The sequence below is a fragment of the Crinia signifera genome, chromosome 2, assembly GCF_055691185.1.
Source record: "Crinia signifera chromosome 2, ASM5569118v1, whole genome shotgun sequence".
NCBI classification, from domain to species: Eukaryota; Metazoa; Chordata; class Amphibia; order Anura; family Myobatrachidae; genus Crinia; species Crinia signifera.
In genome coordinates this window covers 76143337-76168501 of record NC_139218.1, presented here as the reverse complement: position 1 = coordinate 76168501, position 25165 = coordinate 76143337, and the positions used below count along the sequence as shown (strand labels likewise).

Here is a 25165-nt window from a genome sequence, read left to right as displayed (position 1 = left end):
TCTTTCTGACAAATTCCTTCTTAGATGGACAAAACCATGTGCACTGCAGGTGGGGCAGATGTTACTTGTGCAGAGAAAATTAGATTTGGGGTTTTACTTCAAAGTGAGATCTATTTTGCAGTGTCAAAATAAAGCAGTCAGTATTTACCCTGCACAGAAACAAAATAACTCACCCAAATCTAATTCTCTCTGCATAGTGCACATGGTTTTGTCCATCAAAGAAGGATTTTGTCAGAAAGAGTGAACTAGAATAAGGCCCACAGTTTGGGAACCAATGAGCTAGACAAATTATTGTAATTGCATTTTATCTAACAGGAGAGATAAGAATTAGTATCAAAAACCTCACAGCATGAGAGGCTTCTGAGGGAAATAGTCACAGATTACAGTAGTTTTTTTTTACAAACCATTTACTGAGAAGACACATACTGTAAGCAGGCACGTTTTTCAGATTCAAGTCCCAGTTTTAAACCACGTCATATTTACATGACAATATAAGCTGTAAACATTACCTTGTGCACTACTAAAGTAATTGTCACTCTATCCCCCACATCTACATTCATACAACTGTAATTCATGTCATGACAGCAAATAATTTTGCCTTTGTATCCCAGCTAATTACCAGGCGGACTGTGTGCGTATATGCATCTCTCCCAGTCCCCTGACTATTCTGCAAAACACACTGTCAACGGCACAAAAAAGCTTTTCATTGAAGCAGTGTAGTAAGCTGTGCGCTCCTCGCCCAGTAGGGGGCCTCTGTCTTCTGTTCCTGCACAAACCTCTGTGAGACTCGGGCAGCAGAAGCAGATGACTGCTCTGCTTAGTGTGAGCAGGTGGATAATGGGAACATCAGGATCACACAGTCTCCAGATACAGTAGCTGCTCACTGACTTGCCTTCATACCAGAGCAGCACAGACTGAAAACAGAAGGCAAGTTTGCAATGTGTCAGGGGATAAAAGGTATGTGTTACCCAGCCAATATCTAAAAGTGGGTGTTCTTAAACTATTTCCAATAGCAATTGATTCATGGGACGTACAAGTAGTCATCTAAAGGACCCAATGAAGACGTAGAAAGGTGCCATGTGAACACGTGGAGGAACTAAAAGTGAATTTGGTAGAAGACAGGCATCTCTTACCACTCCTGGTGATTTCACATACCGGGTAACAATGAGCCCGGAGAACTGCCTGTTGTTGGACTTTGAAGGAGATAACTTTGCAGTGCCCAGCTCTTGCTTTAACCAGAGCTCCAACCACTCTGTGGAGGACTGGTTCTACCCAGGGGTCACTTATGCCATCGCCCCTATATATGGGCTCATCATCCTCATCGGTCTTATTGGCAATGTCACACTGATCAAGATTTTCTGCACTGTCAAATCCATGAGAAATGTCCCTAATCTGTTCATCTCCAGCCTGGCACTGGGAGATCTGCTGCTGTTGGTGACTTGTGCCCCAGTGGATGCCAGCAGGTACCTGGCAGATAAGTGGCTGTTCGGAAGGGTGGGCTGCAAGCTTATTCCTTATATACAACTTACATCTGTTGGGGTATCAGTGTTCACGCTGACTGCCCTCTCTGCTGACAGGTAGGTGGTGTACTCTAATGCCAGTCTAAGGTGGCAGCTGCAGCAGTTGCTACAATATATGAATATATACAATAAGTTGTGAATCCTGCTGCTATTCATTTCACAGACCTTTCAATATGAAGACCCCATGTATGTTCATTTACAAACTATGAATTATGTATACATTAAATAAAAGATCTGTCATTATGTATAGTGCTCAATATTAATAAGCACCTTTAGTAAATATAAAAGGCATAGTCAATATGTGACTTATTGCATAGTTCAGTTTATTTACCCATTACTTTCAACATGACTATTTGTATTATGTTATAATAATATTGGTAATTAGTCATTTAGCATTTTTGTACTATTATGTGATACTATTATTGGGAATGCCATGGTGAGATACTTACTGCAGTAAAGTGAGCTAAAATATTTGATGGAAACACATCTCCCCATTTATTGAATATGTATTTAAAATATCAATATTTCCCAGATGCAACAGTAGCAAATTGTTATAGTACGAGGAAATTATATTGCTTTTAAAGAGCAGAAATAGAAGAAAAAATGGTTTTTATTGCTTCTCCGAAACAAATATGTCCTGTTTTAATAGCACAAGGCGTTTGAATTGTTTGTTCATTGTATTATTACCTAAATAAGTATATGGGGATAGAATTGGGGCTTTACCGCAATGGGGTCATAGGTTTAATTTTGGCCATGGGCATATGAGTGTGTAGTTTGCATGTTCTCTCCTTGTGCGGGGTTTCCTGCAGGTGCTCCACTTTCCGTCCACATGCTATAAACATTCTGTTTGGTTTATTGGATTCTGACCAGATTGACCCTAATGCCAACTAAGATGGCATTTCTATTGAGGATGGGATGTTACCCATAGCAACCAATCAGATTTTACTTATGTATTTAGCATCTTCTAGAACAGTGTTTTTCAACCACTGTGCCGTGGCACACTAGTGTGCCTTGAGCTATTCTCAAGTGCACCCCCAGATCTAGAGATGCCCAAACCAGTTTACAGCCACCACCAGTTCAACTGTTATTTACTCATCTCTTCTTTTCATGTAAAGGGCCAATGTATTTTATTTTTGTTACCTGTGGGGACCAGTGTGATAGTTTTTATATGGGGGCCAATAGTTTTGTTTTTTTCCCTGTGGGGACCAATGTGTTTTTCCCTGTGGGGATCTCATGGTGTGCCTTGGCAATATTAAAATCTTATTTACTGATGTTTAAATATTATCTGTAATAATTATTATTATTATTATTATTATTATTATTAGGAGAACAATGTTAAGTACCTTATCCCAGAAAAGTGAGCATAAATACTATATAGAAACACATCTCCTCATTTATTGAATAATCTCAATATTGCCCAGTTGCAGCATTAGCAAATTCTTATAGTAATAGGAAATGATATCTCTTAGTTTATAAATGGCAGGAATGGGAGAAAAGTATATATTTTTTCTCAGACACAAATATGTCTTGTTTTAATAGCACAAAGTGTTTGGATGGTTTGTTCCTTGTTTTATGCTGGGTACACACCAAAACGATTTGGGCACAAACCCATCAATCTGGATCCAATTCAGACTGATTGGATGCAGATTGGATGCAGATTGGGTCAAAATCAGTGGCGTAACAATTAGGCCGCAGCCCCCGCGGTGGCGGGGAGGCGCCGGGGGGCTGCGGGCGCTGGTGGATCTCCGCCAGCTCCCCACTGCATGTGGGTGCAGCGGGAGCTGGCAGGGGGGTCTGTGCGGCGCGGAGGTACCTGTTTAAGGGAGAGCCAGGAGGTCCATGTGCCTGCGGCGCTGAGTATGATGCTGCCGGGGTCCCTGCAGTGAAGTGGAAATAACGCGCTATCTCCGCTGGAGATAGCGCGTTATTTCCACTTCACTGCAGGGACCCCGGCAGCATCATACTCAGCGCCGCAGGCGCAGGGACCCCGGCAGCATCATACTAGGCGGCGCAGGGACCTCCAGGCTCTCCTTTAATACAGGTACCTCCGCGCCGCACGGACCCCCCTGCCAGCTCCCGGGGGGGTCTTTTAACGGGGGGGGGGGGGGGGGGGGCGGTGAAATTGTCCCGGCGGGGGGGCGCAAAAGTTTTAGTTACGCCACTGGTCAAAATCGTTTGGTTGGATCCGAATTGGATCCGATTCCGATCCTACCTGCTGCAGGTAGGATCTCTATAAGATCCATTCATCTGAATACAGATGGGATCGGATTGGGATCCGATCTTATGCAAATCAGATTGCACGATTTGCATACGATTTGCATATGATTTGCACCCAATCCAATCATTTTGGTGTGTACCCAGCATTATTCCCCAAATAAGTGCAGATGTATAATGTATTTGTCATGTAACCAAACTTCTGTACAGTATATGATAGCAGTTTGTTTTGCTATATTTATAGGCTCATAGACTGTTCCTTTATAGAAGCTGTTGATTAACCCATGAAATATTTACCATAATTGCATAGCACATACTGTATTGCTCATATTATATGTTGCAGGAAAATGAAGATGAAAATTTGAAGCATATTAATGTTTATTTTTATTTGTAACAATATATGTACTGTTCATTCATGGAAATAGAATTGGGGCAGTAGTACACTGGGGTCATAGGTTTATCAGTGTGTAGTTTGCATGTTCTCTCCCTGGGGGTTATTCTAGTCCACTCTTTCTGACAAATTCCTTCTTAGATGGACAAAACCATGTGCACTGCAGGGGGGGGACAGATGTAAAATGTGCAGAGAGAATTAGATTTGGGTGAGTTATTTTGTTTCTGTGTAGGGAAAATACTGACTGATTTATTTTTGCACTGCAATATAGATCTCACTTTGAAGTAAAACCCCACCCAAATCTAATTCTCCCTGCACAAGGAACATCTGCCCCACCTGCAGTGCACATGGTTTTGTCCATCTAAGAAGGAATTTGTCAGAAAGAGTGAACTAGAATACCCCCCCCCCCCCCCCTGTGTGGATATTCTGCAGGTGCTCCAGTTTCCTTCCACACTATAAAGATTCTGTTTGGCTTATTGGATTCTGACCAAACTGACCTGAATGCAGTTGTGTGGTCGGAATTTTGGACCTTATTCTGGTTGACACGCAGCGCTGTGACTTTCACATCGCTGTGTGTCATTTTTCACCCGCCCGTTTTTCCCATATTCCGCCGCTCCCCTGGGGTGAATTCCCCCGCACGGCTGTAAATGGATGTTTTGCATAAACGTCCATTCGCAGCCTATGGAAAAACACCCACATCTTTCGATGGTCGTCGACCATCGAATTAAGTGGAAGGAACGCCACTAAACTAAGACACTCTGTGGTGTCTTAGTTTTGCGATTATTCCTAAGGGGAGAATGGCAGGCTGCTGACATCCGGTGATGTCAGCGGCCCACCATCAGCACCCACGTCAATGGGTGACGTCACCCACGTCACCCATGAAATGCTGGCCGTTCCCATGAGCGCTAATACCCGCCACCACCCCATGCCCCCCCCCACCCACAGTGGTGGGTGTGAGCACTCTGTTTACTGTGGCCGCTTGCACCTGGCACATGCACATGCACATGTGCAGATAAAAAAAACAGCGAGCGAGCGTACAGACCAGAATAACCCCCTCAGACTGTAAGCTCCAATGGGTCTGGACGGATGTAATGAAATATTTTCTGTAAAGAGCTATGTAGTATGTAGGTGCTATATAGTATTATTACTATTATTATTATTATTATTATTATTATTATTATTATTACTATTATTATTATTACTATTATTATTATTATTATTATTATTGTATTAATAATAATAATAATAATAATAATACATAAGGTGGTAGTCTTTCATTAAATCTGCATATCTTGTCCCTTAGATTCTGTATCTACTAATTATTACTGTATTGTAATATCCACAATGTAGGATGTAATCCTGTAGGTATGTATTAAGTTATACTGCAGGGCTAATCATGCTCTTGTGTCTCCAAGGCACCAGGATCTGAATAATGTGCTATAACAGGTCGTCATTCAGAAATTTGTGCAATGAGATATTACAGTACATTATTTGACAATGAAAGCGCTAGTCACCAAGGGAATGTGACCACCTGCAGCTGTATGTATCTGTGCTCAGCTATCGTCTTCACATAACGCAAAGTAATAAGATTATGATGACACTCCGGACTCTGCAATGTTAGAGAAAACCTGTGGGATTAAATATGAAGAATTGTGGCTTTTTCTAACAGACTGTAAGAGCCACTTTATAGCAGAAAACACGGTACTTGTTTCCTATCTGGGCGCCCAGGTTTTCTACGTACGGCACCGTAATGAAATCGGATCGCATCGCATCGGATTCGGTACTCGATGATGTACGATGGCATACGATGCTATCCGATCTGATCTGATTACATTTTAAATCGGATCGCATCGCAAGCGGTGACGCGATCAACCCCGATTTTTACATTGGAATCAATGTTAAATGGTCCCTGAGACCCGATTTTACATTGATTTAAATGTAATAACCCCGCAAACCCACGATTTGTATAGGAAACCCCCCCTGATGGTTTAATTGCGCCTCCATTGTTAGCGCCACCCCAGTATTGACGTCAACCCGAAGCGTGGCGAGCGCAGCGAGCCCCGCGAGGGGCGGCGGTACGCGTCCTCCGACTTTTTCATACCCCCACTATCCACGTCGGCGTGGAGTTGAGAATAGAATAGTGTGGCGAGCGCAGCGAGCCACCGAGCCCGAAGCGTGGCGAGCGCAGCGAGCCCCGCGAGGGGACGCGGATACCTGTGAAGCCCGCGAGGGGACACGGATACCTGTGAAGTATCCGCGTCCCCTCGCGGGGCTCGCTGCGCTCGCCACGCTTCGGGCTCGGTGGCTCGCTGCTCTCGTCACACTTTCTATTCTCAACTCCACGCCGACGTGGATAGTGGGGGTATGAAAAAGTCGGAGGACGAGTACCCCCGCCCCTCGCGGGGCTCGCTGCGCTCGCCACGCTTCGGGTTGACGTCAATACTGGGGTGGCGTTAACAATGGAGGCGCATTTTAAACCATCAGGGGGGGTTTCCTATATATCCTATGGGCCAACCATAAAAGCGGGAACGAAATCTGATCGCATCGCATCATTCAATATCGTGTATGTGCATTTGTGGTATCCGATGCGATGTGATCCGATTTTTATACGGAGAATAGCATGGTGCGCAATTAACGTAGCGGGCGCCCAGATAGGAAACAAGTACCGAAAACACACTGCGAAAGACTGACGAGTATAACTCTAGTATAAACTACTGTAAACATTGAGAATATTTGTATATTACAAAGAATTTCACCAGAAGATACTCTCAAGGTGAGAAACTACATTACACACCATCTTCCACTGCTTTGTCGAGGGGTGTTTCCAGACAACTGCAACCTGTCACAAGAGGTAAACATGGGACAACCCTGATGAAAGTTTGCTTAAGAAGACATCCAACCTAACCGAGCAAAGGGAATTTGAAATGTTCTCTATCTATTTATCTATCTATTGCCAATCGTCTGCCTAAAGGTCCATACACACTGGGTGATTTTCCCCATGGGCAGCGATTTTCACAGGGGGTGGATGACTTTCCATAGTAGGATGCTATGGAAAGCTGATTCCCTGTTGTTCATCGGCTGGTGATACCAGCAGATGAGTGGCGGTGGCCGGCAATGATGCAAGAGCCTGTATCAGCGCTCACCGCTGCCCTGTGCACACTGGGCAGCTATTCAGCTGAAAGGCGCTCAAACTTCAAAACTGATTTCAGCTCAAAATCGCCCAGTGTGTATGGTTCCTTAAGTACTGTAGTTCATTTTGTTTCTCATCTCTTGCTCTCTTATCTGATGTCTCTGAGAATGTTTTGGCTTTGGATCTTGATTTCATGATCAAAAACAGGCAGCTGTATCAAGCTTCATAAAGTGATAAAATGGAGAGTGATAAACAGCCAGCCAATCAGCTCCTACCTATCATGTTACAGGCTGGGTTTGAAAAACGACAGGTAGGAGCCGATTAGCTGGTTGTTTATCACTCTCCATTTTATCACTTTTGAAGTTTGATACATCTGTCCCTAAGTCTAAAGGTGGCCATACATCAGAAAGATATTGTACCCAATCATACAATCTCAACTGATTGTAAAATGGATTGTATGCAGATTGTGTGCACATCTTATGTACATAATCATACAATCAATCAGCAGATGGATTGTATGACTGATTGTAAGATGGATTGTATGCAGATTGTGTGCACATCTTGTGTACACAATCATGCAGTAGATTGATTGTATGATTGATTGTATGATCGATTGTGTGTCCAAAAACCACCAAGGACTGCCGGGGATTTCAAGGGAAATTGTACACAATCATGAGCGCAATCAATCTTAAGATCGATCTTTCTGATGTATGGCCTGCTTAAGTTTCAAAAGTGATAAGTCTAAAGCTGGCCATACATCAGAAAGATCGATCTTAAGATCGATTGCGCTCATGATTGTGTACAATTTCCCTTGAAATCCCCGGCAGTCCTTGGTGGTTTTTGGACACACAACCTACACACAATCGATCATACAATCGATCATACAATCAATCATACAATCCATCTACTGCATGATTGTGTACACAAGATGTGCACACAATCTGCATACAATCCATCTTACAATCAGTCATACAATCCATCTGCTGATTGATTGTATGATTATGTACATAAGATGTGCACACAATCTGCATACAATCCACAATCAGTTGAGATTGTATGATTGGGTACAATATCTTTCTGATGTATGGCCACCTTAAGCTTCAAAAGCTTCAAACACAGTCTGTACATGGCTGGTTGGAGCTGATTGGCTGGCTGTTTATCACTCTCCATTTTATCACTGTTGAAGCTTACAGAATCTGGCCCTTAGTAGTTCATGTTTTAAGAGTCATTTGCAGTCAGTGGATAACACTTGCAGCATAAGCTACTGTAGGTCTGTATAATTACATTCTAAATATAATTCAAACAGTAGAATTATGCAGGACATGTACATATAACATACGTATATAGCATATTATATGGGATGGATTGAATCAGTCTCTCCTTCCCACCACAGAAAGTTCTTTGTCAATGTTGGTGTCCAGCTGGTGTCCAGCTGGAGGTGAAATGGGGCATCTTATGCTGTCAAACTATTCCTCCACAGGAAAAATAAAAAAAGGTTCCTGCTAAACAGGATGCTGCAGAATCTGCCAAGGATGTTTTTGATTGAAGTATCAGGTCATTATAGGCAACATATACCAAAAGGTATAATTGTGGTAAATCTTCTTATAACTAACTACCTGTTTCATTGGAATACTGCATCATTTTTGGATCTCCCATATAATATATATTATTATGGTCCTGCAGAACAGTCCTCATATGTTTCTGTGGGGCTGAAGTCTGGCCATATGTACCGAGATATTTTCTGCAAACATCTATTATTTGCTGTTGCACATGTGTGTGACCAAGTGTCAGCCAGGAAAGCTAGATATTGTAAGAGCTGTCCTGACAAGAAGAGTATCATGCATGCCACCAGAATTAAATCCAATCCAAAAAATATACTGGTAGGCTAATTGGCTCCCAACAAAATTAACCCTAGAATGTCTGTGTGCATGTATATGTGGTAGGGAATATAGATTGTAAACTCCACTGGGGCAGGGACTGATGTGAATGTTCAACTATACTCTGTAAAGCTCTGCGGAATCTGTGTGCGCTATAAAAGAAACTGTTAATAAATAAATAATTAAATGCTGGTGATGCATTGATAATAGAAGATAAGGTAAATCTTGAAGAAACTTAAAGATACTTCCCATCTCTGTTCTCTACAGAAAGTGCTTTTTTTCCAATCATATTTACTTATATTAGTACTCTTTCCTATCAGAATCAACTTTATTGGCCACGTGTTCTTGCGCACACTAGGATTTTTTGTGGATTACAGTGCAGCATCGAGCAGGGATGGGGGAGGGGGGAGATAAGATCCATTTGTTAAGACATTACATGCGGGGAACACATACCCGACAAGCTGCACAGCACCTAGAAAGCCATCAGCTGCGTCACTGGTCATTGCAGCAGCCAGGTAGGTAAGAATATAAGCAGGGATAGTACAGTTATCACACAGGGAACATATACGCCGACAAGCTGCACAGCACCTAGGCAGCCATCAGCGGTGCCACTGGTCATTGCAGCAGCCAGGTAGGTAACAGAATGATATTTGTACAATATGGATCGGGAGTGGCACTGGTGAACGAAATAGGATTAATAATTACGTACATAATTTGACATAACCAACGTAGTTACCACCTTTATTCAAATGTCGAGTGGTATTTGGTTGGTGGTGCTCCCAAAAATGTTCAGCATATGAACTGAAAATAACGTGGGTCACAACGTGACAGAAAAAGGAAGAACAAAAAGGCTTTTTGTTCTTCCTTTTTCTGTCACGTTGTGACCCACGTTATTTTCAGGTAACAGAATGAGCAAGAACAGCACAGATTATAGCAGAGACAGTACAGTTATCACATGGGAGACACAGGGTTTACTTAAGGCTGAGTGCACAGTGTTCCTAGGCAGCCATTTGCAGCGCCATCTTCCTGTAGGGAAGGCCAGCATGGGGTGGGTGTGGGGTGGAGAGTCAATTAGGCTGGCAGAGAGTCAATGATGCCAGGGGGCATCAGGTATGTCTCAGGTATGGGGATTAATTGTTATGGGTAACATTTTAGATAGCTTTCTTAACAGTCCTTTAGTTCCACTTCTCAATTACTGTAGAAACCAGAGGCATATTCACTAGCTCTGTGAGGAACGGGGACCACACTGCATTAAGCTTCTTTGGGTTTGTCACCAAGTGGTTCTTTGGAATGTCTATGATATGGACCTTTGTAACAGGTTCACATGGCCACTCCATTTTCAAACAACAAGAAGTGGTCTGCACCAAGCTAAGAACTAACTTTCTAAATCAGGCAATATAATACAAAAGAGTCGCATTTGGGTAGCCCCATACAGACCTTTTTTAGGCTGGGTTTCCTAAACAGAGGTTGGGATCATAGGATCCCCCCAATCAACAAATCCAAAGGTTCCCATTCAGCCCATTGCCCATTTGATATATCTCTAGGATGCTGCCCTGTTCCAACCTATGATGGCATCCTCCCACACCTTTAAGATGTTACTTTATTATATCTCAGTGGTGGGTAACGGATCATTGGGGAGACTGTGTAAATAGCACTGCATAATCTGTGCTATGCTTCAGCTCCTCTATTGCCTGCTTTTATTAAATGACCCGTCATCTATTACCGGTGCTTGGCTATATTGAAAAAGATTAATTCTTGGTGTTGCCCACCCTAGCATCATAGCAGTGGCAGCCCAATCTGTAGTATTTATTCTTACAATAAACCAAGCAGCATAGCTTACATGCAGGCAGTGGCATGTGTGCCCACCTCTAACTCTAGGGATCAGGTTCATTTCTAGTACATTTCTAGTACATTGGAATTATACATTTAACATATACTGTACTTTATATTGTACAGGACTATGGTTTTTCTAACGTGCGTTGCTGTTGTTAATGTCACACATTGTCATGCATGGTATAGCAGTGTTTACTAAATACATATTTATCAAGGACTGCAGATAGGCTTGCCACCTCTTCCGGATTTCCGTGATTCTCCCGGATTTGGTGGCAACCCTCCAAGAGGCTTTTCCAGTCACCTTTTCCAGTCACCCGGATTCCAGGATTCTCTCCCTCCCCCTGCGGCTCTGCCGCTGCCTGGCATGCATCGTTCAACCCACAGCAAGCCGCGCGCAGTCAATTACCGCTAGCAATCTGGCAGTGATGTCCCTGTGTCCTCATACAGCGGTGGCCATTTTCTTGTGATTGCTATTTGTGAGCCATAAGTGCACTTACAAGGGAGCTGCTGTTTTACTCACAGATGCTGCAGTTTAGTATCAGGTGTGTGCTATCACCATAACTCCCCACATCCAACCCATATTCAGTGTAGCCCCCTCTCCCACCCCTTCCTAGTTGGCTGCAACACTGTTCTGTCCCACTGCACTCACACTGGGTGGCATCGTCCATAGCCCACCCCTAAACCCCCACCTATCTGCATCTTCTTCAACACACACACTGAATCACCTTTTTACACCCAGCGGCATTGTTCCATCCCCATTCCCACCATGTGGCAATGTCCATCAACTCCCACAGGGCTCTCACATGGCGGAATCAACCCTAAACCCTCCACTGTATAGCTAATGCCAGCAAGGTCCCTGTGGTGGCATTATGTTTAATGGGCATTATGGTGTGTGGCATTATGTGTAATGGGCATTTTTTAGTCTGATCCCAGGTCGCACTCCAATCTTAGCTCCGCCCTCTTACTGAATTAGTTTCCGCCCGCTCGCTTGTTGTGGGGGGGGGGGGGGGATCTCCAGGAATCGGTGATGCATGAGGTGGCAACCCTAGCTGCAGATCATGCACTCTCTACATTGTGAAGGGGCAGGATTGTAGCAAAGGGCAACATTTTGAAGGGGCCCCTGTTCCAATGCTTATAGAGAGACACCTTTCCACAGCAGTTGTCAATGTTATGCCTCATAAAAGTGGCTTAGTTCATTTTCTGACCCATAATAGTGTCTAATGTTGTGTCTTATAATAGTGCCCTATTATTTCATGAACCATAGTAGTCCCTTATTTCACGTGATATAATGGAGAGTGATTAACAGCCAGCCAATCAGCTCCTACCTGCCATGTTACAAGCTGGATTTTAAAAAACAGGAGCTGATTGACAAGCTGTTTTATCACTTTTTGAAGCTTGATACATCTGGCCCGACATCACATTGTAGGCTGCTAGTACATATTATGCAAAACATTAACCCTATTCACATTATGACATACAGTAAAGTGTATCCAGACAGTTCATATTATGTCACATTACAGTGTCCCCAGTTCATATTATGTCACACTATAGTGCCTCCACTTCATCTTTTGCCACATTACATGCCCTCTGGTACATTTTGTAGAAAATTACAATGAGCAGGTCCAGTGGCATACTTAGATATATTGTAGGCCCGAAGGCAAATGTTTGCCAGGGCCCCAATGTCCCACCCAATAGTGAAAAATTTATAGAATACATGTAATATTGACAGGACAGGCCTCTTTCAGCTGCACCTATGGTATTTATGCCATTGCAATCTGGTGACAGGTGATGTATTCTCTTTTTTCAGAACTTGGGCATTGGTTACTATGGGCATGATTTTGAGTATGTTGAAATATCTAATTTTGCATTACAGTTTCCCAGAAGAGTAAGTGAAACCCCTGTATCCCCCTCCCCCTTCCTTTAGAAATGAGAAGGATGGGGAGTATGGTGAAATGAATTATAGATCCATGAGGTGAGTGCAGGACCAGTAGAACACAATCCTATCAGAATTTCCCCATACCCATATCATAGCAATTTATTTCATTATGCTTTGGAGGGATGGGCCTAGTGATGAAAAGCCCCCATCCCTATCAACTGGACCTGTTCTCTGGCCACTGTCCTGGAGGAGAGAAAAAAATGTCATGAAGTATGGCTAAAGGTTGCACATTTGGAGGTGGACAGACCAGGTTTGTGATGTAAGAGGCCCAAAGGCATGTTGTGCATGCAAATAAATATGCTGCCTTTTTTCGATTCTGCGCACAAATATTGAGACAGTGAGCAACTGTAGAACACGCTGCTCCAAAGTCTGCCTTTTAAATCTCACCCTTCCCCCACACTGCCAATATGTAAAATAGTATCTTCTATCAGGATTTATAGCTACTGTAACTCTAAATGAAGCTCTTCATTGAAATGTAAATGTGAAGTGCAGTCAATAAACTTGTGACAGGGTTGAGCAATCTCCCAAGTACTTTTATGAGGAAAGAATCTTAGTGGGAGATCACTGGTGGAGCAACCTTTTAGTCAGTAAATTAGACTCTTAACTGTCTTAAGTGCATTAATGAATATAACACTTGTCAGTGTGTATATATATATATATATATATATATATATATATATATATATATATATATAGTAAGTTTTATGTATATAGCGCACTTTCTCAAATAGGACTCGAGGCGCTTTACAGACATTAAAAATAACAATGCACATACAGTACTGTAATACAAAGGGTTATCAGTACAAGGAACAAGCAACAATGGCAGTACAGATATACATCACGCGTACAGATATGCACTAGACCAGTGGTGAGGGAACTCGGTTCTCATTACCCCACAAAGTGCATATTTTGCTGGTAACCCAGCAGGTGCACAGGTGTACTAATTACTCACAGACACATTTTATAAGGTCCGCAGGTGGAGTTAATTATTTCACATGTGATTCTGTGAGGAGACCTGCAAAACATGCACTGCTTGGGGTAATGAGGACCGAGTTCTCTGACCACTGCACTAGATGCATTCTAATAAGGGACATGGGGAACATATTTACTGAGCTGTGCACTACCCAGGCAGCCATTCAGCGGTGCCACATGGTGATTGCACAGCCAGATATGTAGCCAGTAACAGTGCAGATACAATATATATATATATATATATATATATATATTCCCCAATAGTGGTGAGGCGTCAATTAATAAGTGTACAGTCCTTATGAAAACATCCAATTCATCCAATTTGAATAAAATGACAGAGAAATGTTCTCCAAGCGATTGTTTTTATTTTGTTCTTTGATTTGGTACGTAGTCATAAGACGAAAATATGATAGATGTTCCAACGCGTTTCGTCTTATAAAGACTTCATCAGGGGAACAACAGTACAATCTATGGGTACAGACAATGGTATAAGTACATACAATTTTATTAAATTCATAAACGAAGTTTAAAAAACGAAGTTTAAAAAAGGACTGAATGGGTTTCCAGAAATATTAGGTATAGGTGTGTTTTAATAAAAAATATATAAAATATATATGAAGAGAAAGGAACAAGAAGAAGAAAAGTGGTGGTAAACCACAAAAGACGAAGAAGAAAAATGGTGACACTAATATTAGTGATAATACAACTGTAAGTCTACCTTATGGATGATATAGGGTTTCCTATTATCGTATATAGGTCCTATTCGGTCCACTGTGTGAATCCTAATAGGATCAATAAACAAAATATATGTATATACATATATATGTATAATAATGTGAATCTATAAATGGTGTTGATAAAACTGATATAATTTCAGTGACCTACCGGTGATTTTATTAGTTCTCCTTATTGGATAATTGATTCTCTTTCAACGAGAATGAAAGATAAAAAGATGGTGCCTAAACATATAAAAGTGAACAAAATTATTTTTTATTTTATATTTCTATTAACTTAGTGATTCTTTTGGGCTTTATAAGTGTCCCATAAAAACTTTATTATTTAGTAATAAATTCGTACCATAAATATTTCTTCTGAAAGGCTTATCTGGCCAAACCTTTTGAAAATATAAGTGAAACCGCCTAAAATACGTTATAGATATGATAGAGTTATTAGTGAAACCAATAAATTGTAAAAAAATAAGAAGAGTAATAGGGTGTATGACATACCCAGGAAGGATTGTTTGGACACTTTCTCTCTCCTAGTATTAGTAGTCCTGTGTTGTATAAAACAATACATAAATATACATACAATCCCAAACTTAACGTTCATAATTGGCTCCTAATAATTAAAAATACACTCTTAAAACAATTTCTATTTTCTTAAAAGACTTTCACAAAGAAAATTATTTTACATGTAGAAATAGTATAAAAATAAAATTATGGTAACCCCATGGTGTTTTTGCATAATGATAATCCTTACCGCTCTCGAGGACTTCTGTCTCCCACAGGTTCAGCCAGCAGAATGACTGGACTATACTTCTGTTCTCTATTTAAGGAACTTTTGGTCTGACATCACTTCCTCCTTGTATTTGATAGGTGGTAACTGCTCTTATTATTATCAAGGTTTAATCTGAATGTTTAATGTTAGGATAGAGTCTATTCTATATCTAGTAAGTCTAATGTCCTATACATTTAATTTCAATACTTAATTCTATATACAAATTGGTTTTTTAGTTAAGATAATATATTTCCCATAATGCCTTGCAATGTCCCAAAATGCATTGCGTGCCCCCATTAGGAATCCGGACGTAACAGTACTCGTAAGATGATGTATACACGTATAGTTGATGTTTTAGGAGGTCGCCCGTTCCCAGTTAAATGTGGTCACAACGATCCCGATAAGTAGCTTTTTGCTACAGGGACCCCGGTCTCTAATACTTCCTGTTTGCGTCACAAGCTTAACCGGATATGCGGTTCAAATCGCCGCCATCTTAAGTTCGTATCTCATACATTCCTACTTCCGGTTATGTCTAAGGCTGGATGTGCGTTTCAAATCGCCGCCATCTTGGATATATTTACTATGATAAGGTGGGATACTGTGCGTTCCACTCGTTTCGTAGTAAATTTGTATGGGATTATTCCTACTATTACCTTCTGTTTATTCCAATGCGGGGAATAACGTACATATGTTAATTTCTCTCAAGGTAGGGATGATCATAAGCTAAACACCTTAGGGTTTTACAGTAATCAGTATATTGGAAGACCTTAATAAAAAGGAAAAAAAGAGGAGAACAATATAAAAGAACATTACAATGAAAAACATTACAATAAAAGACACAATGAAAAATACTATCAATTCCTATTTTTAGGGGTAAGTCCTTATGGTCTCACAAAAATGCTGCCATTTCTATTGTTTCATTCAGACCATTTGGGATCATAGAATTTAGTGAGAAAATCCAGTAGGATTCCCGTCTTGTTAGGGTGGAATCACTATCACCTCCCCTTTCGTCTGGTTTTATTTGTTCTAGTACTATAAAAGTTAGATCTTTAACATTTGAACCATGGAAATTCTGAAAGTGGCGTGGGACACTGTGGTTCTGGATTTTGTTTTTAATGTTGCACATGTGTTCCTGTATGCGCAATTTCATGTTTCTTTTTGTTTTTCCCACGTAAATCAAATTGCAGGTACACTTCAGTAGATAGATGACGTATGTAGAGTCACAAGTTATTATATCTTGGCACTGGGGAAGTTTCTTATGGTTGGTGTGTAGCCAAGAGTAAATTTTTCTGTCTATGTGTTGACAGCAAATGCAGCGGTTGCAGGGATACAACCCAGATCTTTTTCCTAGAAAATGTTGCACTTGTGGGATAGGAGAGCTTGAAGGAGTCTTGAATTTGCTAGGAGCTAGCATATTCTTGAGATTGTTGGCCCGTCTAAATACTACAGGGGGTTTTTCAGGTAGGTGAGAGCCTAAAATGGGGTCTTTTAACAACAGGTGCCAATGATTGTTTAAGCACTTTTTAATTTTAAAAAGAATATAATCGGGCGCGATCTCTTTTAATAAATCCACTACTCAGTGTATATATATGTACATATACATGCACACATATATACACAAATACATGCACACAAAAAAAGGGGGGGAACAAATCTGGTAAGTTTAGATAATGGCCGCTCCCAGAGACAATTCTGGAAATTGTCAATAAAAAAAGTAGAATAAATTATCTAAATTAGTAAATATAACAATGATTTAAATTAATAGAAGATGTTTAGAGAGCGCCACACAATTTTTGAAAAATTGATTACAGTTTATTATAAAAATACATATAAAAATAAATATAAAAATACACAATTAGAAATAACTCATACTGTATAAAAAAGTCACAATAAATGACCAAGATATAATTAATAGTATCCGGCTCCAAATCACTCAATTTAGGAATATATAATGAGATTTCAAATTTTCTTAGACACACAACCCTGTGCGCACCAGGGTGTGTGTATTAATTGAAAAAAAATTAGTCCTCCAAATTTCTTTTTAGAAGATACGTGTATGGCAATTTTTGTCAGTGCCAAAAGAACTTTAAACTTTGATTGGTGAAAATAACAGGACACCCTGAGAGTTGGATAGGTGTCTAATCACCATGAGACATTTCGTTCTCAGGGAAATCAAGATGTGATGAGTGAGGGCTCTGGATAGGTATGGGTCACAAAGTGACAGTCCTTGACGCGTTTCTCCGCAGACGATAACGGCGGTTTCTTCAGAAGGATTGTGGTGAAGAAACCGCCGTTATCGTCTGCGGAGAAACGCGTCAAGGACTGTCACTTTGTGACCCATACCTATCCAGAGCCCTCACTCATCACATCTTGATTTCCCTGAGAACGACTGCATCCTCTATAACGCACAGCTGCCACCTACTCAAAGTGTCTGCAAGCCGTTTAACACTGGAGAAAAAGGTCCTGTCACAAACATCAACAGGTCAGTGAGGCTTGCTCCCCGCTCTACCCACAACAGAGGCTCGCCACATACAGCTAGAGCCTAAGCGGGTCGTAGCGAGCTCACCTATTGAAAACCTTTCTTCTGCGGCAAATAAGTATATTTCACATTCACATACAGAGGAACATTGCAGCCAATATATTGTACAGTCTGTACCTCATGGTGATTAGACACCTATCCAACTCTCAGGGTGTCCTGTTATTTTCACCAATCAAAGTTTAAAGTTCTTTTGGCACTGACAAAAATTGCCATACACGTATCTTCTAAAAAGAAATTTGGAGGACTAATTTTTTTTCAATTAATACACACACCCTGGTGCGCACAGGGTTGTGTGTCTAAGAAAATTTGAAATCTCATTATATATTCCTAAATTGAGTGATTTGGAGCCGGATACTATTAATTATATCTTGGTCATTTATTGTGACTTTTTTATACAGTATGAGTTATTTCTAATTGTGTATTTTTATATTTATTTTTATATGTATTTTTATAATAAACTGTAATCAATTTTTCAAAAATTGTGTGGCGCTCTCTAAACATCTTCTATTAATTTAAATCATTGTTATATTTACTAATTTAGATAATTTATTCTACTTTTTAATTTTGTTATGTTCTTGATTGTACTTTGTGACAAATGGTTTGTTGTTTTGGAATGGGGTGGGAGTTGATTTTGTTGCTCCTTGAAGTAAAGAATCCCTTTGTATGGTGGAGGCTTTCAGTTGATCTTGTTCAATCTTGATTAATTCATAACCCTTCTCTTGGAATTTTTTTACCAGCAAGGAAGATTGTTTCCAGTAATCCTCTAATGTGCTGCAATTCTTCCTCAAGCGGACAAATTGTGAGTAGGGGACCGTGGTTTTCCACTTTTTCAGATGGCAACTATCAGCTGGAAGATAACTGGTCGTATCTGTAGGTTTAAAGAAGGTTTTGGAAGTGATGTTCTTATTGGCGTCAGTCTCCAATACTAGATCCAAATAATCTACTCTTATTTCGCTTTGTTTGTGGGTAAATTTCAGGTTAAAGGAATTTCTTTGGATCTCGTTGATAAAATTGTCAACGCTGTTCATGTCACCATTCCAAATCAGGATTAAATCGTCGATATACCGTCTGTAGTATATTATGTTCGGGAATTTGAAGCCAATGTCTGTGTATAGGTGTTCTCTTTCCCAGCTATTCATATAAATATTTGCGTAAGCTGTGGCAAATTTTGTGTCCATAGCTGTACCACAGCATTGGACATAATAGTCACCGTTAAATTCGAAATAATTATGATTTAAAATAAAATCAATACTATTCAGGATGAACCTATATTCTTCCATGATCCTGATGTCGCCTCTCAGGGTCTCGCTAATTGCTTTGATGCCTTTGTCATGTGGGATGCAGGTGTAAAGGGCCTGTACATCAATAGTTAGCCACCTGTACGAGGGGTCCCATTGCAGTTCTTGAAGTTCTCGTAGCAATTGGGTGGAATCCTTAAGATAAGACCGTTGTTGAATTACATATTTCTGTAATTTTAAATCTAAAAAATGAGATAGATTAGATGACAGGGAATTGATGCCCGCCACAATGGGTCTTCCTAGTGGAGACTCCCTGTTTTTGTGCACCTTTGGAAGGTGATAGAATGTTGGAATTTTTGGTTTTGCTATATAAATATAGAGGAATTCTTCTTTGCATATCACATTTTTGGAGCGGGCTTCTTTAAGCATGTTCAGGAGTAAGTTGTTATACTCGGAAGTGGTATAACGCAATGCATTTTGGGACATTGCCAGGCATTATGGGAAATATATTATCTTAACTAAAAAAACTATTTGTATATAGAATTAAGTATTGGAAATAAACGTATAGGACATTAGACTTACTACATATAGAATAGACTCTATCCTAACATTAAACATTCAGATTAAACCTTGATAATAATAAGAGCAGTTACCACCAGTGTTCCCTCTAAGCTGTGCGCGTGTGCGCGCGCACACAACTTGCCGAGCGTGCGCACAGACATTACAATTGAGCGCACAAAGCAGCAGTTGTCCCCTTTTTGCAATTGTGGACTCCATTAATGTGTTTCACCCATTAACTACATTGTGTGTTGTGTTTTGAATGTTTAAATGTTTTGAATGTTCGATATCATTTTAAAGTAGTTAACACAAATGCTGAACATCTTTTTCCAGTTAAATATGTAAGTGACGCACAAAAATGTTAATTTCCTTCCAAAGTTGCACAGCCAATATCTTTTGCCGCACACAGCCTTCATAAAATTAGAGGGAACATTGGTTACCACCTATCAAATACAAGGAGGAAGTGATGTCAGACCAAAAGTTCCTTAAATAGAGAACAGGAGTATAGTCCAGTCATTCTGCTGGCTGAACCTGTGGGAGCCAGAAGTCCTCGAGAGCGGTAAGGATTATTATTATGCAAAAACACCATGGGGTTACCATATTATTTTTATTTTTATACTATTTCTACATGTAAAATAATTTTCTTTGTTAAAGTCTTTTAAGAACATAGAAATTGTTTTAAGAGTGTATTTTTAATTATTAGGAGCCAATTATGAACGTTAAGTTTGGGATTGTATGTATATTTATGTATTGTTTTATACAACACAGGACTACTAATACTAGGAGAGAGAAAGTGTCCAAACAATCCTTCCTGGGTATGTCATACACCCTATTACTCTTCTTATTTTTTTACAATTTATTGGTTTCACTAATAACTCTATCATATCTATAACGTATTTTAGGCGGTTTCACTTATATTTTCAAAAGGTTTGGCCAGATAAGCCTTTCAGAAGAAATATTTATGGTACGAATTTATTACTAAATAATAAAGTTTTTATGGGACACTTATAAAGCCCAAAAGAATCACTAAGTTAATAGAAATATAAAATAAAAAATAATTTTGTTCACTTTTATATGTTTAGGCACCATCTTTTTATCTTTAATTCTCGTTGAAAGAGAATCAATTATCCAATAAGGAGAACTAATAAAATCACCGGTAGGTCACTGAAATTATATCAGTTTTATCAACACCATTTATAGATTCACATTATTATACATATATATGTATATACATATATCTTGTTTATTGATCCTATTAGGATTCACACAGTGGACCAAATAGGACCTATATATGATAATAGGAAACCCTATATCATCCATAAGGTAGACTTACAGTTGTATTAACAATAATATTAGTGTCACCATTTTTCTTCTTCGTCTTTTGTGGTTCACCACCACTTTTCTTCTACTTGTTCCTTTCTATTCATATATATTTTATATATATTTTTTATTAAAACACACCTATACCTAATATTTCTGGAAACCCATTGAGTCGTTTTTTAAACTTCGTTTATGAATTTAATAAAATTGTATGTACTTATACCATTGTCTGTACCCATAGATTGTACTGTTTTCCCTTAATTGACGCCTCACCACTATTGGGGAAAATATCTTAGCAATTAGTTCCCGTGGCCCTCAGGGAACTTTGTGGTTGGGCAGCCTACATTTATTCAGTTGTTTTATAATATAGTTTTTAGGCTATAGCGCGTGGAGGAATATTGGGGTTTGATATATATATTTGATATATATATATATATATATATATATATACCCACAATAGTGTTAGGCGCCCTATGTTATAATGATAATTTCTGTCTTTCCTTATTTGTAGATTTTTCCAAAAGAACCATACATGTATATCCACATAAAAAAACTGTTTATTAAAACATTGATTTCTTAAAAACAGGTTCTTCTTGCCATAGGAGTACAATCTTTGTTTTTACAGATGAAACCAGAAACCCAACGCGTTTCGTCTTTTAACAAGACTTCATCAGGGGTAAAGACATTTACACAGTAATCTCTGTTTGGATGAAAAGATGGTAGTTATTATAAGTGTCTTTTCAGGACTTTCTTGATATTTCTGTACTTTGAAAAAGACTTGATAAAAATATATTTCGTTCCTGTAATAAAGGGTTCTAGAACAACTCTACTTGTGTTGTCTTCATTTTTGTCTGCCCAGGGCAATCAGTGTTATATGATTGACCCTGTTTTTAGTCACGTTCTTATAAACCGCTTATAAACCGGTCATGGGATATTTTTCTGTAGTCCAGATTGTATGGTGGATCTTATTCATTAGATTTAACCCAATACAGTTCGTTTTAGTACATATTCCTATGTGTCCTTAAAAGGACAAAGTAACCATATGGTATGCCTATGGATCTGTGCAGGAAATACTTGTTGTTCCTGGTCTGGTGAAGCTAGTGTTCTCCTCAGAGTCCAAAGTGCAAGACGCGTTGTCAAAGCAACCACGTCAGGCTGAGACGCCGGCAACGTCTGTCGCTCCCTCAGCTCCGTCTGCAACAAACGGGTAACCATAGAAACCCGGAAGCGGCATCTGTAAAAATTAAACATTATAAACCACCACATAACAATGCATGATTCTCACACCAAATAAGATAACCAATGTGGACAATACATAAGGTCAGCACTCTATATGAAACTCACTGTAAACATCACAGATTATCTGTGGGTAAAGCATTGTGTCAATATTGGCGTACACGCCATCACAAGGAGGTCATAACAACAGCGGTATAGCAGATACAAAAGCAATAATGGTAGAACCAATAAAGGGAAATGTCACAGGCATTAGGACTATCACAAAGGTATACAACAGGTATAAAACACTACTGTATAGGCAATATATATAAGATATGAAAAATATAATAGATATCAATGAAAACAAGACAAAGTAACATTTTCATTTAGGCCCAAGGGGGCAATCACTTTTAGGCGATGAATCCAAATTGCTTTGCGGCGGAGCAGGGCTGCACCTCTGTCTCCACCTCTCAAAGAGGGGGCTATCCAATCTATTATTCTATAACGAATAGAATGTAGATTGTGTCTGCATTCAAGAAAATTACGTGCCACAGGCTGCTCACTAGTGCCATTTGTAATGGCTGCTCTAATGGCAGACCTGTGGGCTGTCATTCTCTCTTTAATATATACTAGATGTACTCTAAAGCACAAGTCTTAGGGTACACAATACAACTGAGATATAAGGAAGTGAATGAGAATAGATGCAGGTGCAGATTGTAGGTGAGTGAGTGCTAAGAGAGCTGTAGTTGAAATGCAAGAAGAGTGCTGTGAGAACAGGAGAGAAGAGGAGAGAGGGCCCTGCTCGTGAGAGCTTGCATTCTAGAGGGAATGTATATACAGTATATATATATATATATATATATATATATATATATATATATATATATATAAATGCTCAGGACCAGGAGAATTTTGGATAACGGATTATTCCGTATTTCGGAATATTTTAATATTTCAATGATGTATTTTGAAGTATCTTGCATTTATGCTGTAAAACACATCAACCACATAAAATGCACACAAATATATTTTATTTGTTCAAAAAACAAGGTTTCAAAACCTGAAACAAAATTTGTGTACTATCTTAGATATTGAATTTGAATGCCAAGCAATCATTTTCTTGTACATATATAGTGCCAGTTACATATCATGCCCTTAGTAGTGCTGTTACAGATGTCCCCAGTGAGTTTTTAGCAAAAAAAAAATCACTTTCTGGAATGTATGGTTTTCGGAATAATTCGGATAACGGATATTCGGATATGGGATACTCAACCTGTGTATCTATATATGGGCCACATGTGCTAAGCCTTGAAAAGTGGTAAGAGTGATAAAGAATCAGCCAATCAGCTAATAACCTTCATGTTGCAGGCTGTGAAAAATGGTTGCTTGGTAGTTTTTAAATCTACATTTTATCACTTTTCAAGCTTATTACATCTGGCCCTAAGTAGGCTAGTACAGTATTTTCATTTGATCATACTGTAGCTACAGTAACTATAGAATAGTGTAACAAGAGGCAATACTGTTGAGAGGGCTGCCAGCAAGGGGGGATTTCTGGGACTGCAGTCCTGGGCACACACAGATAGGGTGGCCTACCCAATAGCTGGGTCAGCTCACACTTCTTGCTGGCTGCAGTGCTTCCATGATTTGTGTTCTACGGTGGGATGTAAACAGGAACTACTTGGCTAATGGCTATGGGTTCCTGGAAGTACTCCAGTTAGAGGACACTTCTGGATGCCATTAGCTGGGAGCCAAGCAGGAGCACAGTGTTGATGTCTGATATGATCCCCACTTGCACCCCAAACCATCAATACATAGAGCTTTAAGTTGCACAGATACCTTGCACTGTAACCTGTGATTACCACTACCACCCTCCCTGCCCCAGGGACATAAACTCCTCACCCTATCCCCGGTCCTCTAGTCATACAGTACCACCCCCCTCCCCCAGCCCATGCACATACACTTACCTACTTACAGTACATCTACTCGACGCATGGGACGTATATTACTTCCCAAACTACATAAAGTACCCCCCTGGTCCAAGGGAAATACACTTGCACTCTACTCCCACGCCGACGTGGATAGCGGAGGTATGAAAAGGTCGTAGGACGCGTACTGCCGCCCCTCGCGGGCTCACCGCGCTCGCCACGCTTCGGGTTGGCGTTGATAGTGGGGGTGCCGTTGGGGGTGCTTTTAACATATTAAGCACCCAACACGTTTAATTAACTTATAGGAACTCACATCCTCCGATGCTGACATTACTGTTATATTGGTCTGCCATTTGAATAGTACAGAAGATATAATGTCATGTGCTCAAAAGCCATAATATAAAGTTTGGTACTTGTGTACTAGCACGTCGCCCATGATATTTGGTCGCACGACATATAATCGCATTGCATCGCATTGCATGGCATACACCCGATGCACTGCAATGCGATGCAATTTAAAATTGTATAAGCCCCCTATACGATGTTTAATTGTATAAGCACCCTAATGGGGGCTTACAATGCACCCCCACGCCACCCCCACTATGAACGTGAACCCGAAGCGTGGCAAGCGCAGGGAGCCCACGCTTCGGGCTCGGTGGCGCGCTGTGCTCGCCACACTATATAAAATCAACTCCACGCTGATGTGGATAGCGGGTTATGAAAATGTCGTATGACGCGTACCGCCGCCCATCGCGGGCTCGCTGCGCTCGCCACGCTTCTGGTTGGCGTTGATAGTGGGGGTGCCGTTGGGGGTGCTTTTAACATATTAAGCACTCAACACGTTTAACTTATAGGGACCACTTTTAACATGGGAAAACCCATTAGGGTGCTTATACAATTTTAAATCGCATACCATTGTATATGCGATAGAATGGCATACAATGCCATAGAATTCGATGGTATACAATTTAAAATTGTATACCATCGCATTGCATCGCAT

At 40.2% G+C, this 25165-nt stretch overlaps 1 protein-coding gene across 1 annotated transcript in view; it reads left to right on the top strand.

The window, feature by feature from the left end:
- The first annotated feature begins 769 nt into the window (after nucleotides 1-769).
- Nucleotides 770-25165, top strand: part of GRPR (gastrin releasing peptide receptor) — a 175337-nt gene continuing 150941 nt past the window's right edge. The window contains exon 1 of the mRNA XM_083172430.1: nucleotides 770-1577. Within this exon, the coding sequence (XP_083028556.1) occupies nucleotides 1165-1577 (413 nt within the window). The 5' untranslated portion in view covers nucleotides 770-1164. The remainder of the gene's footprint in view (nucleotides 1578-25165) is intronic.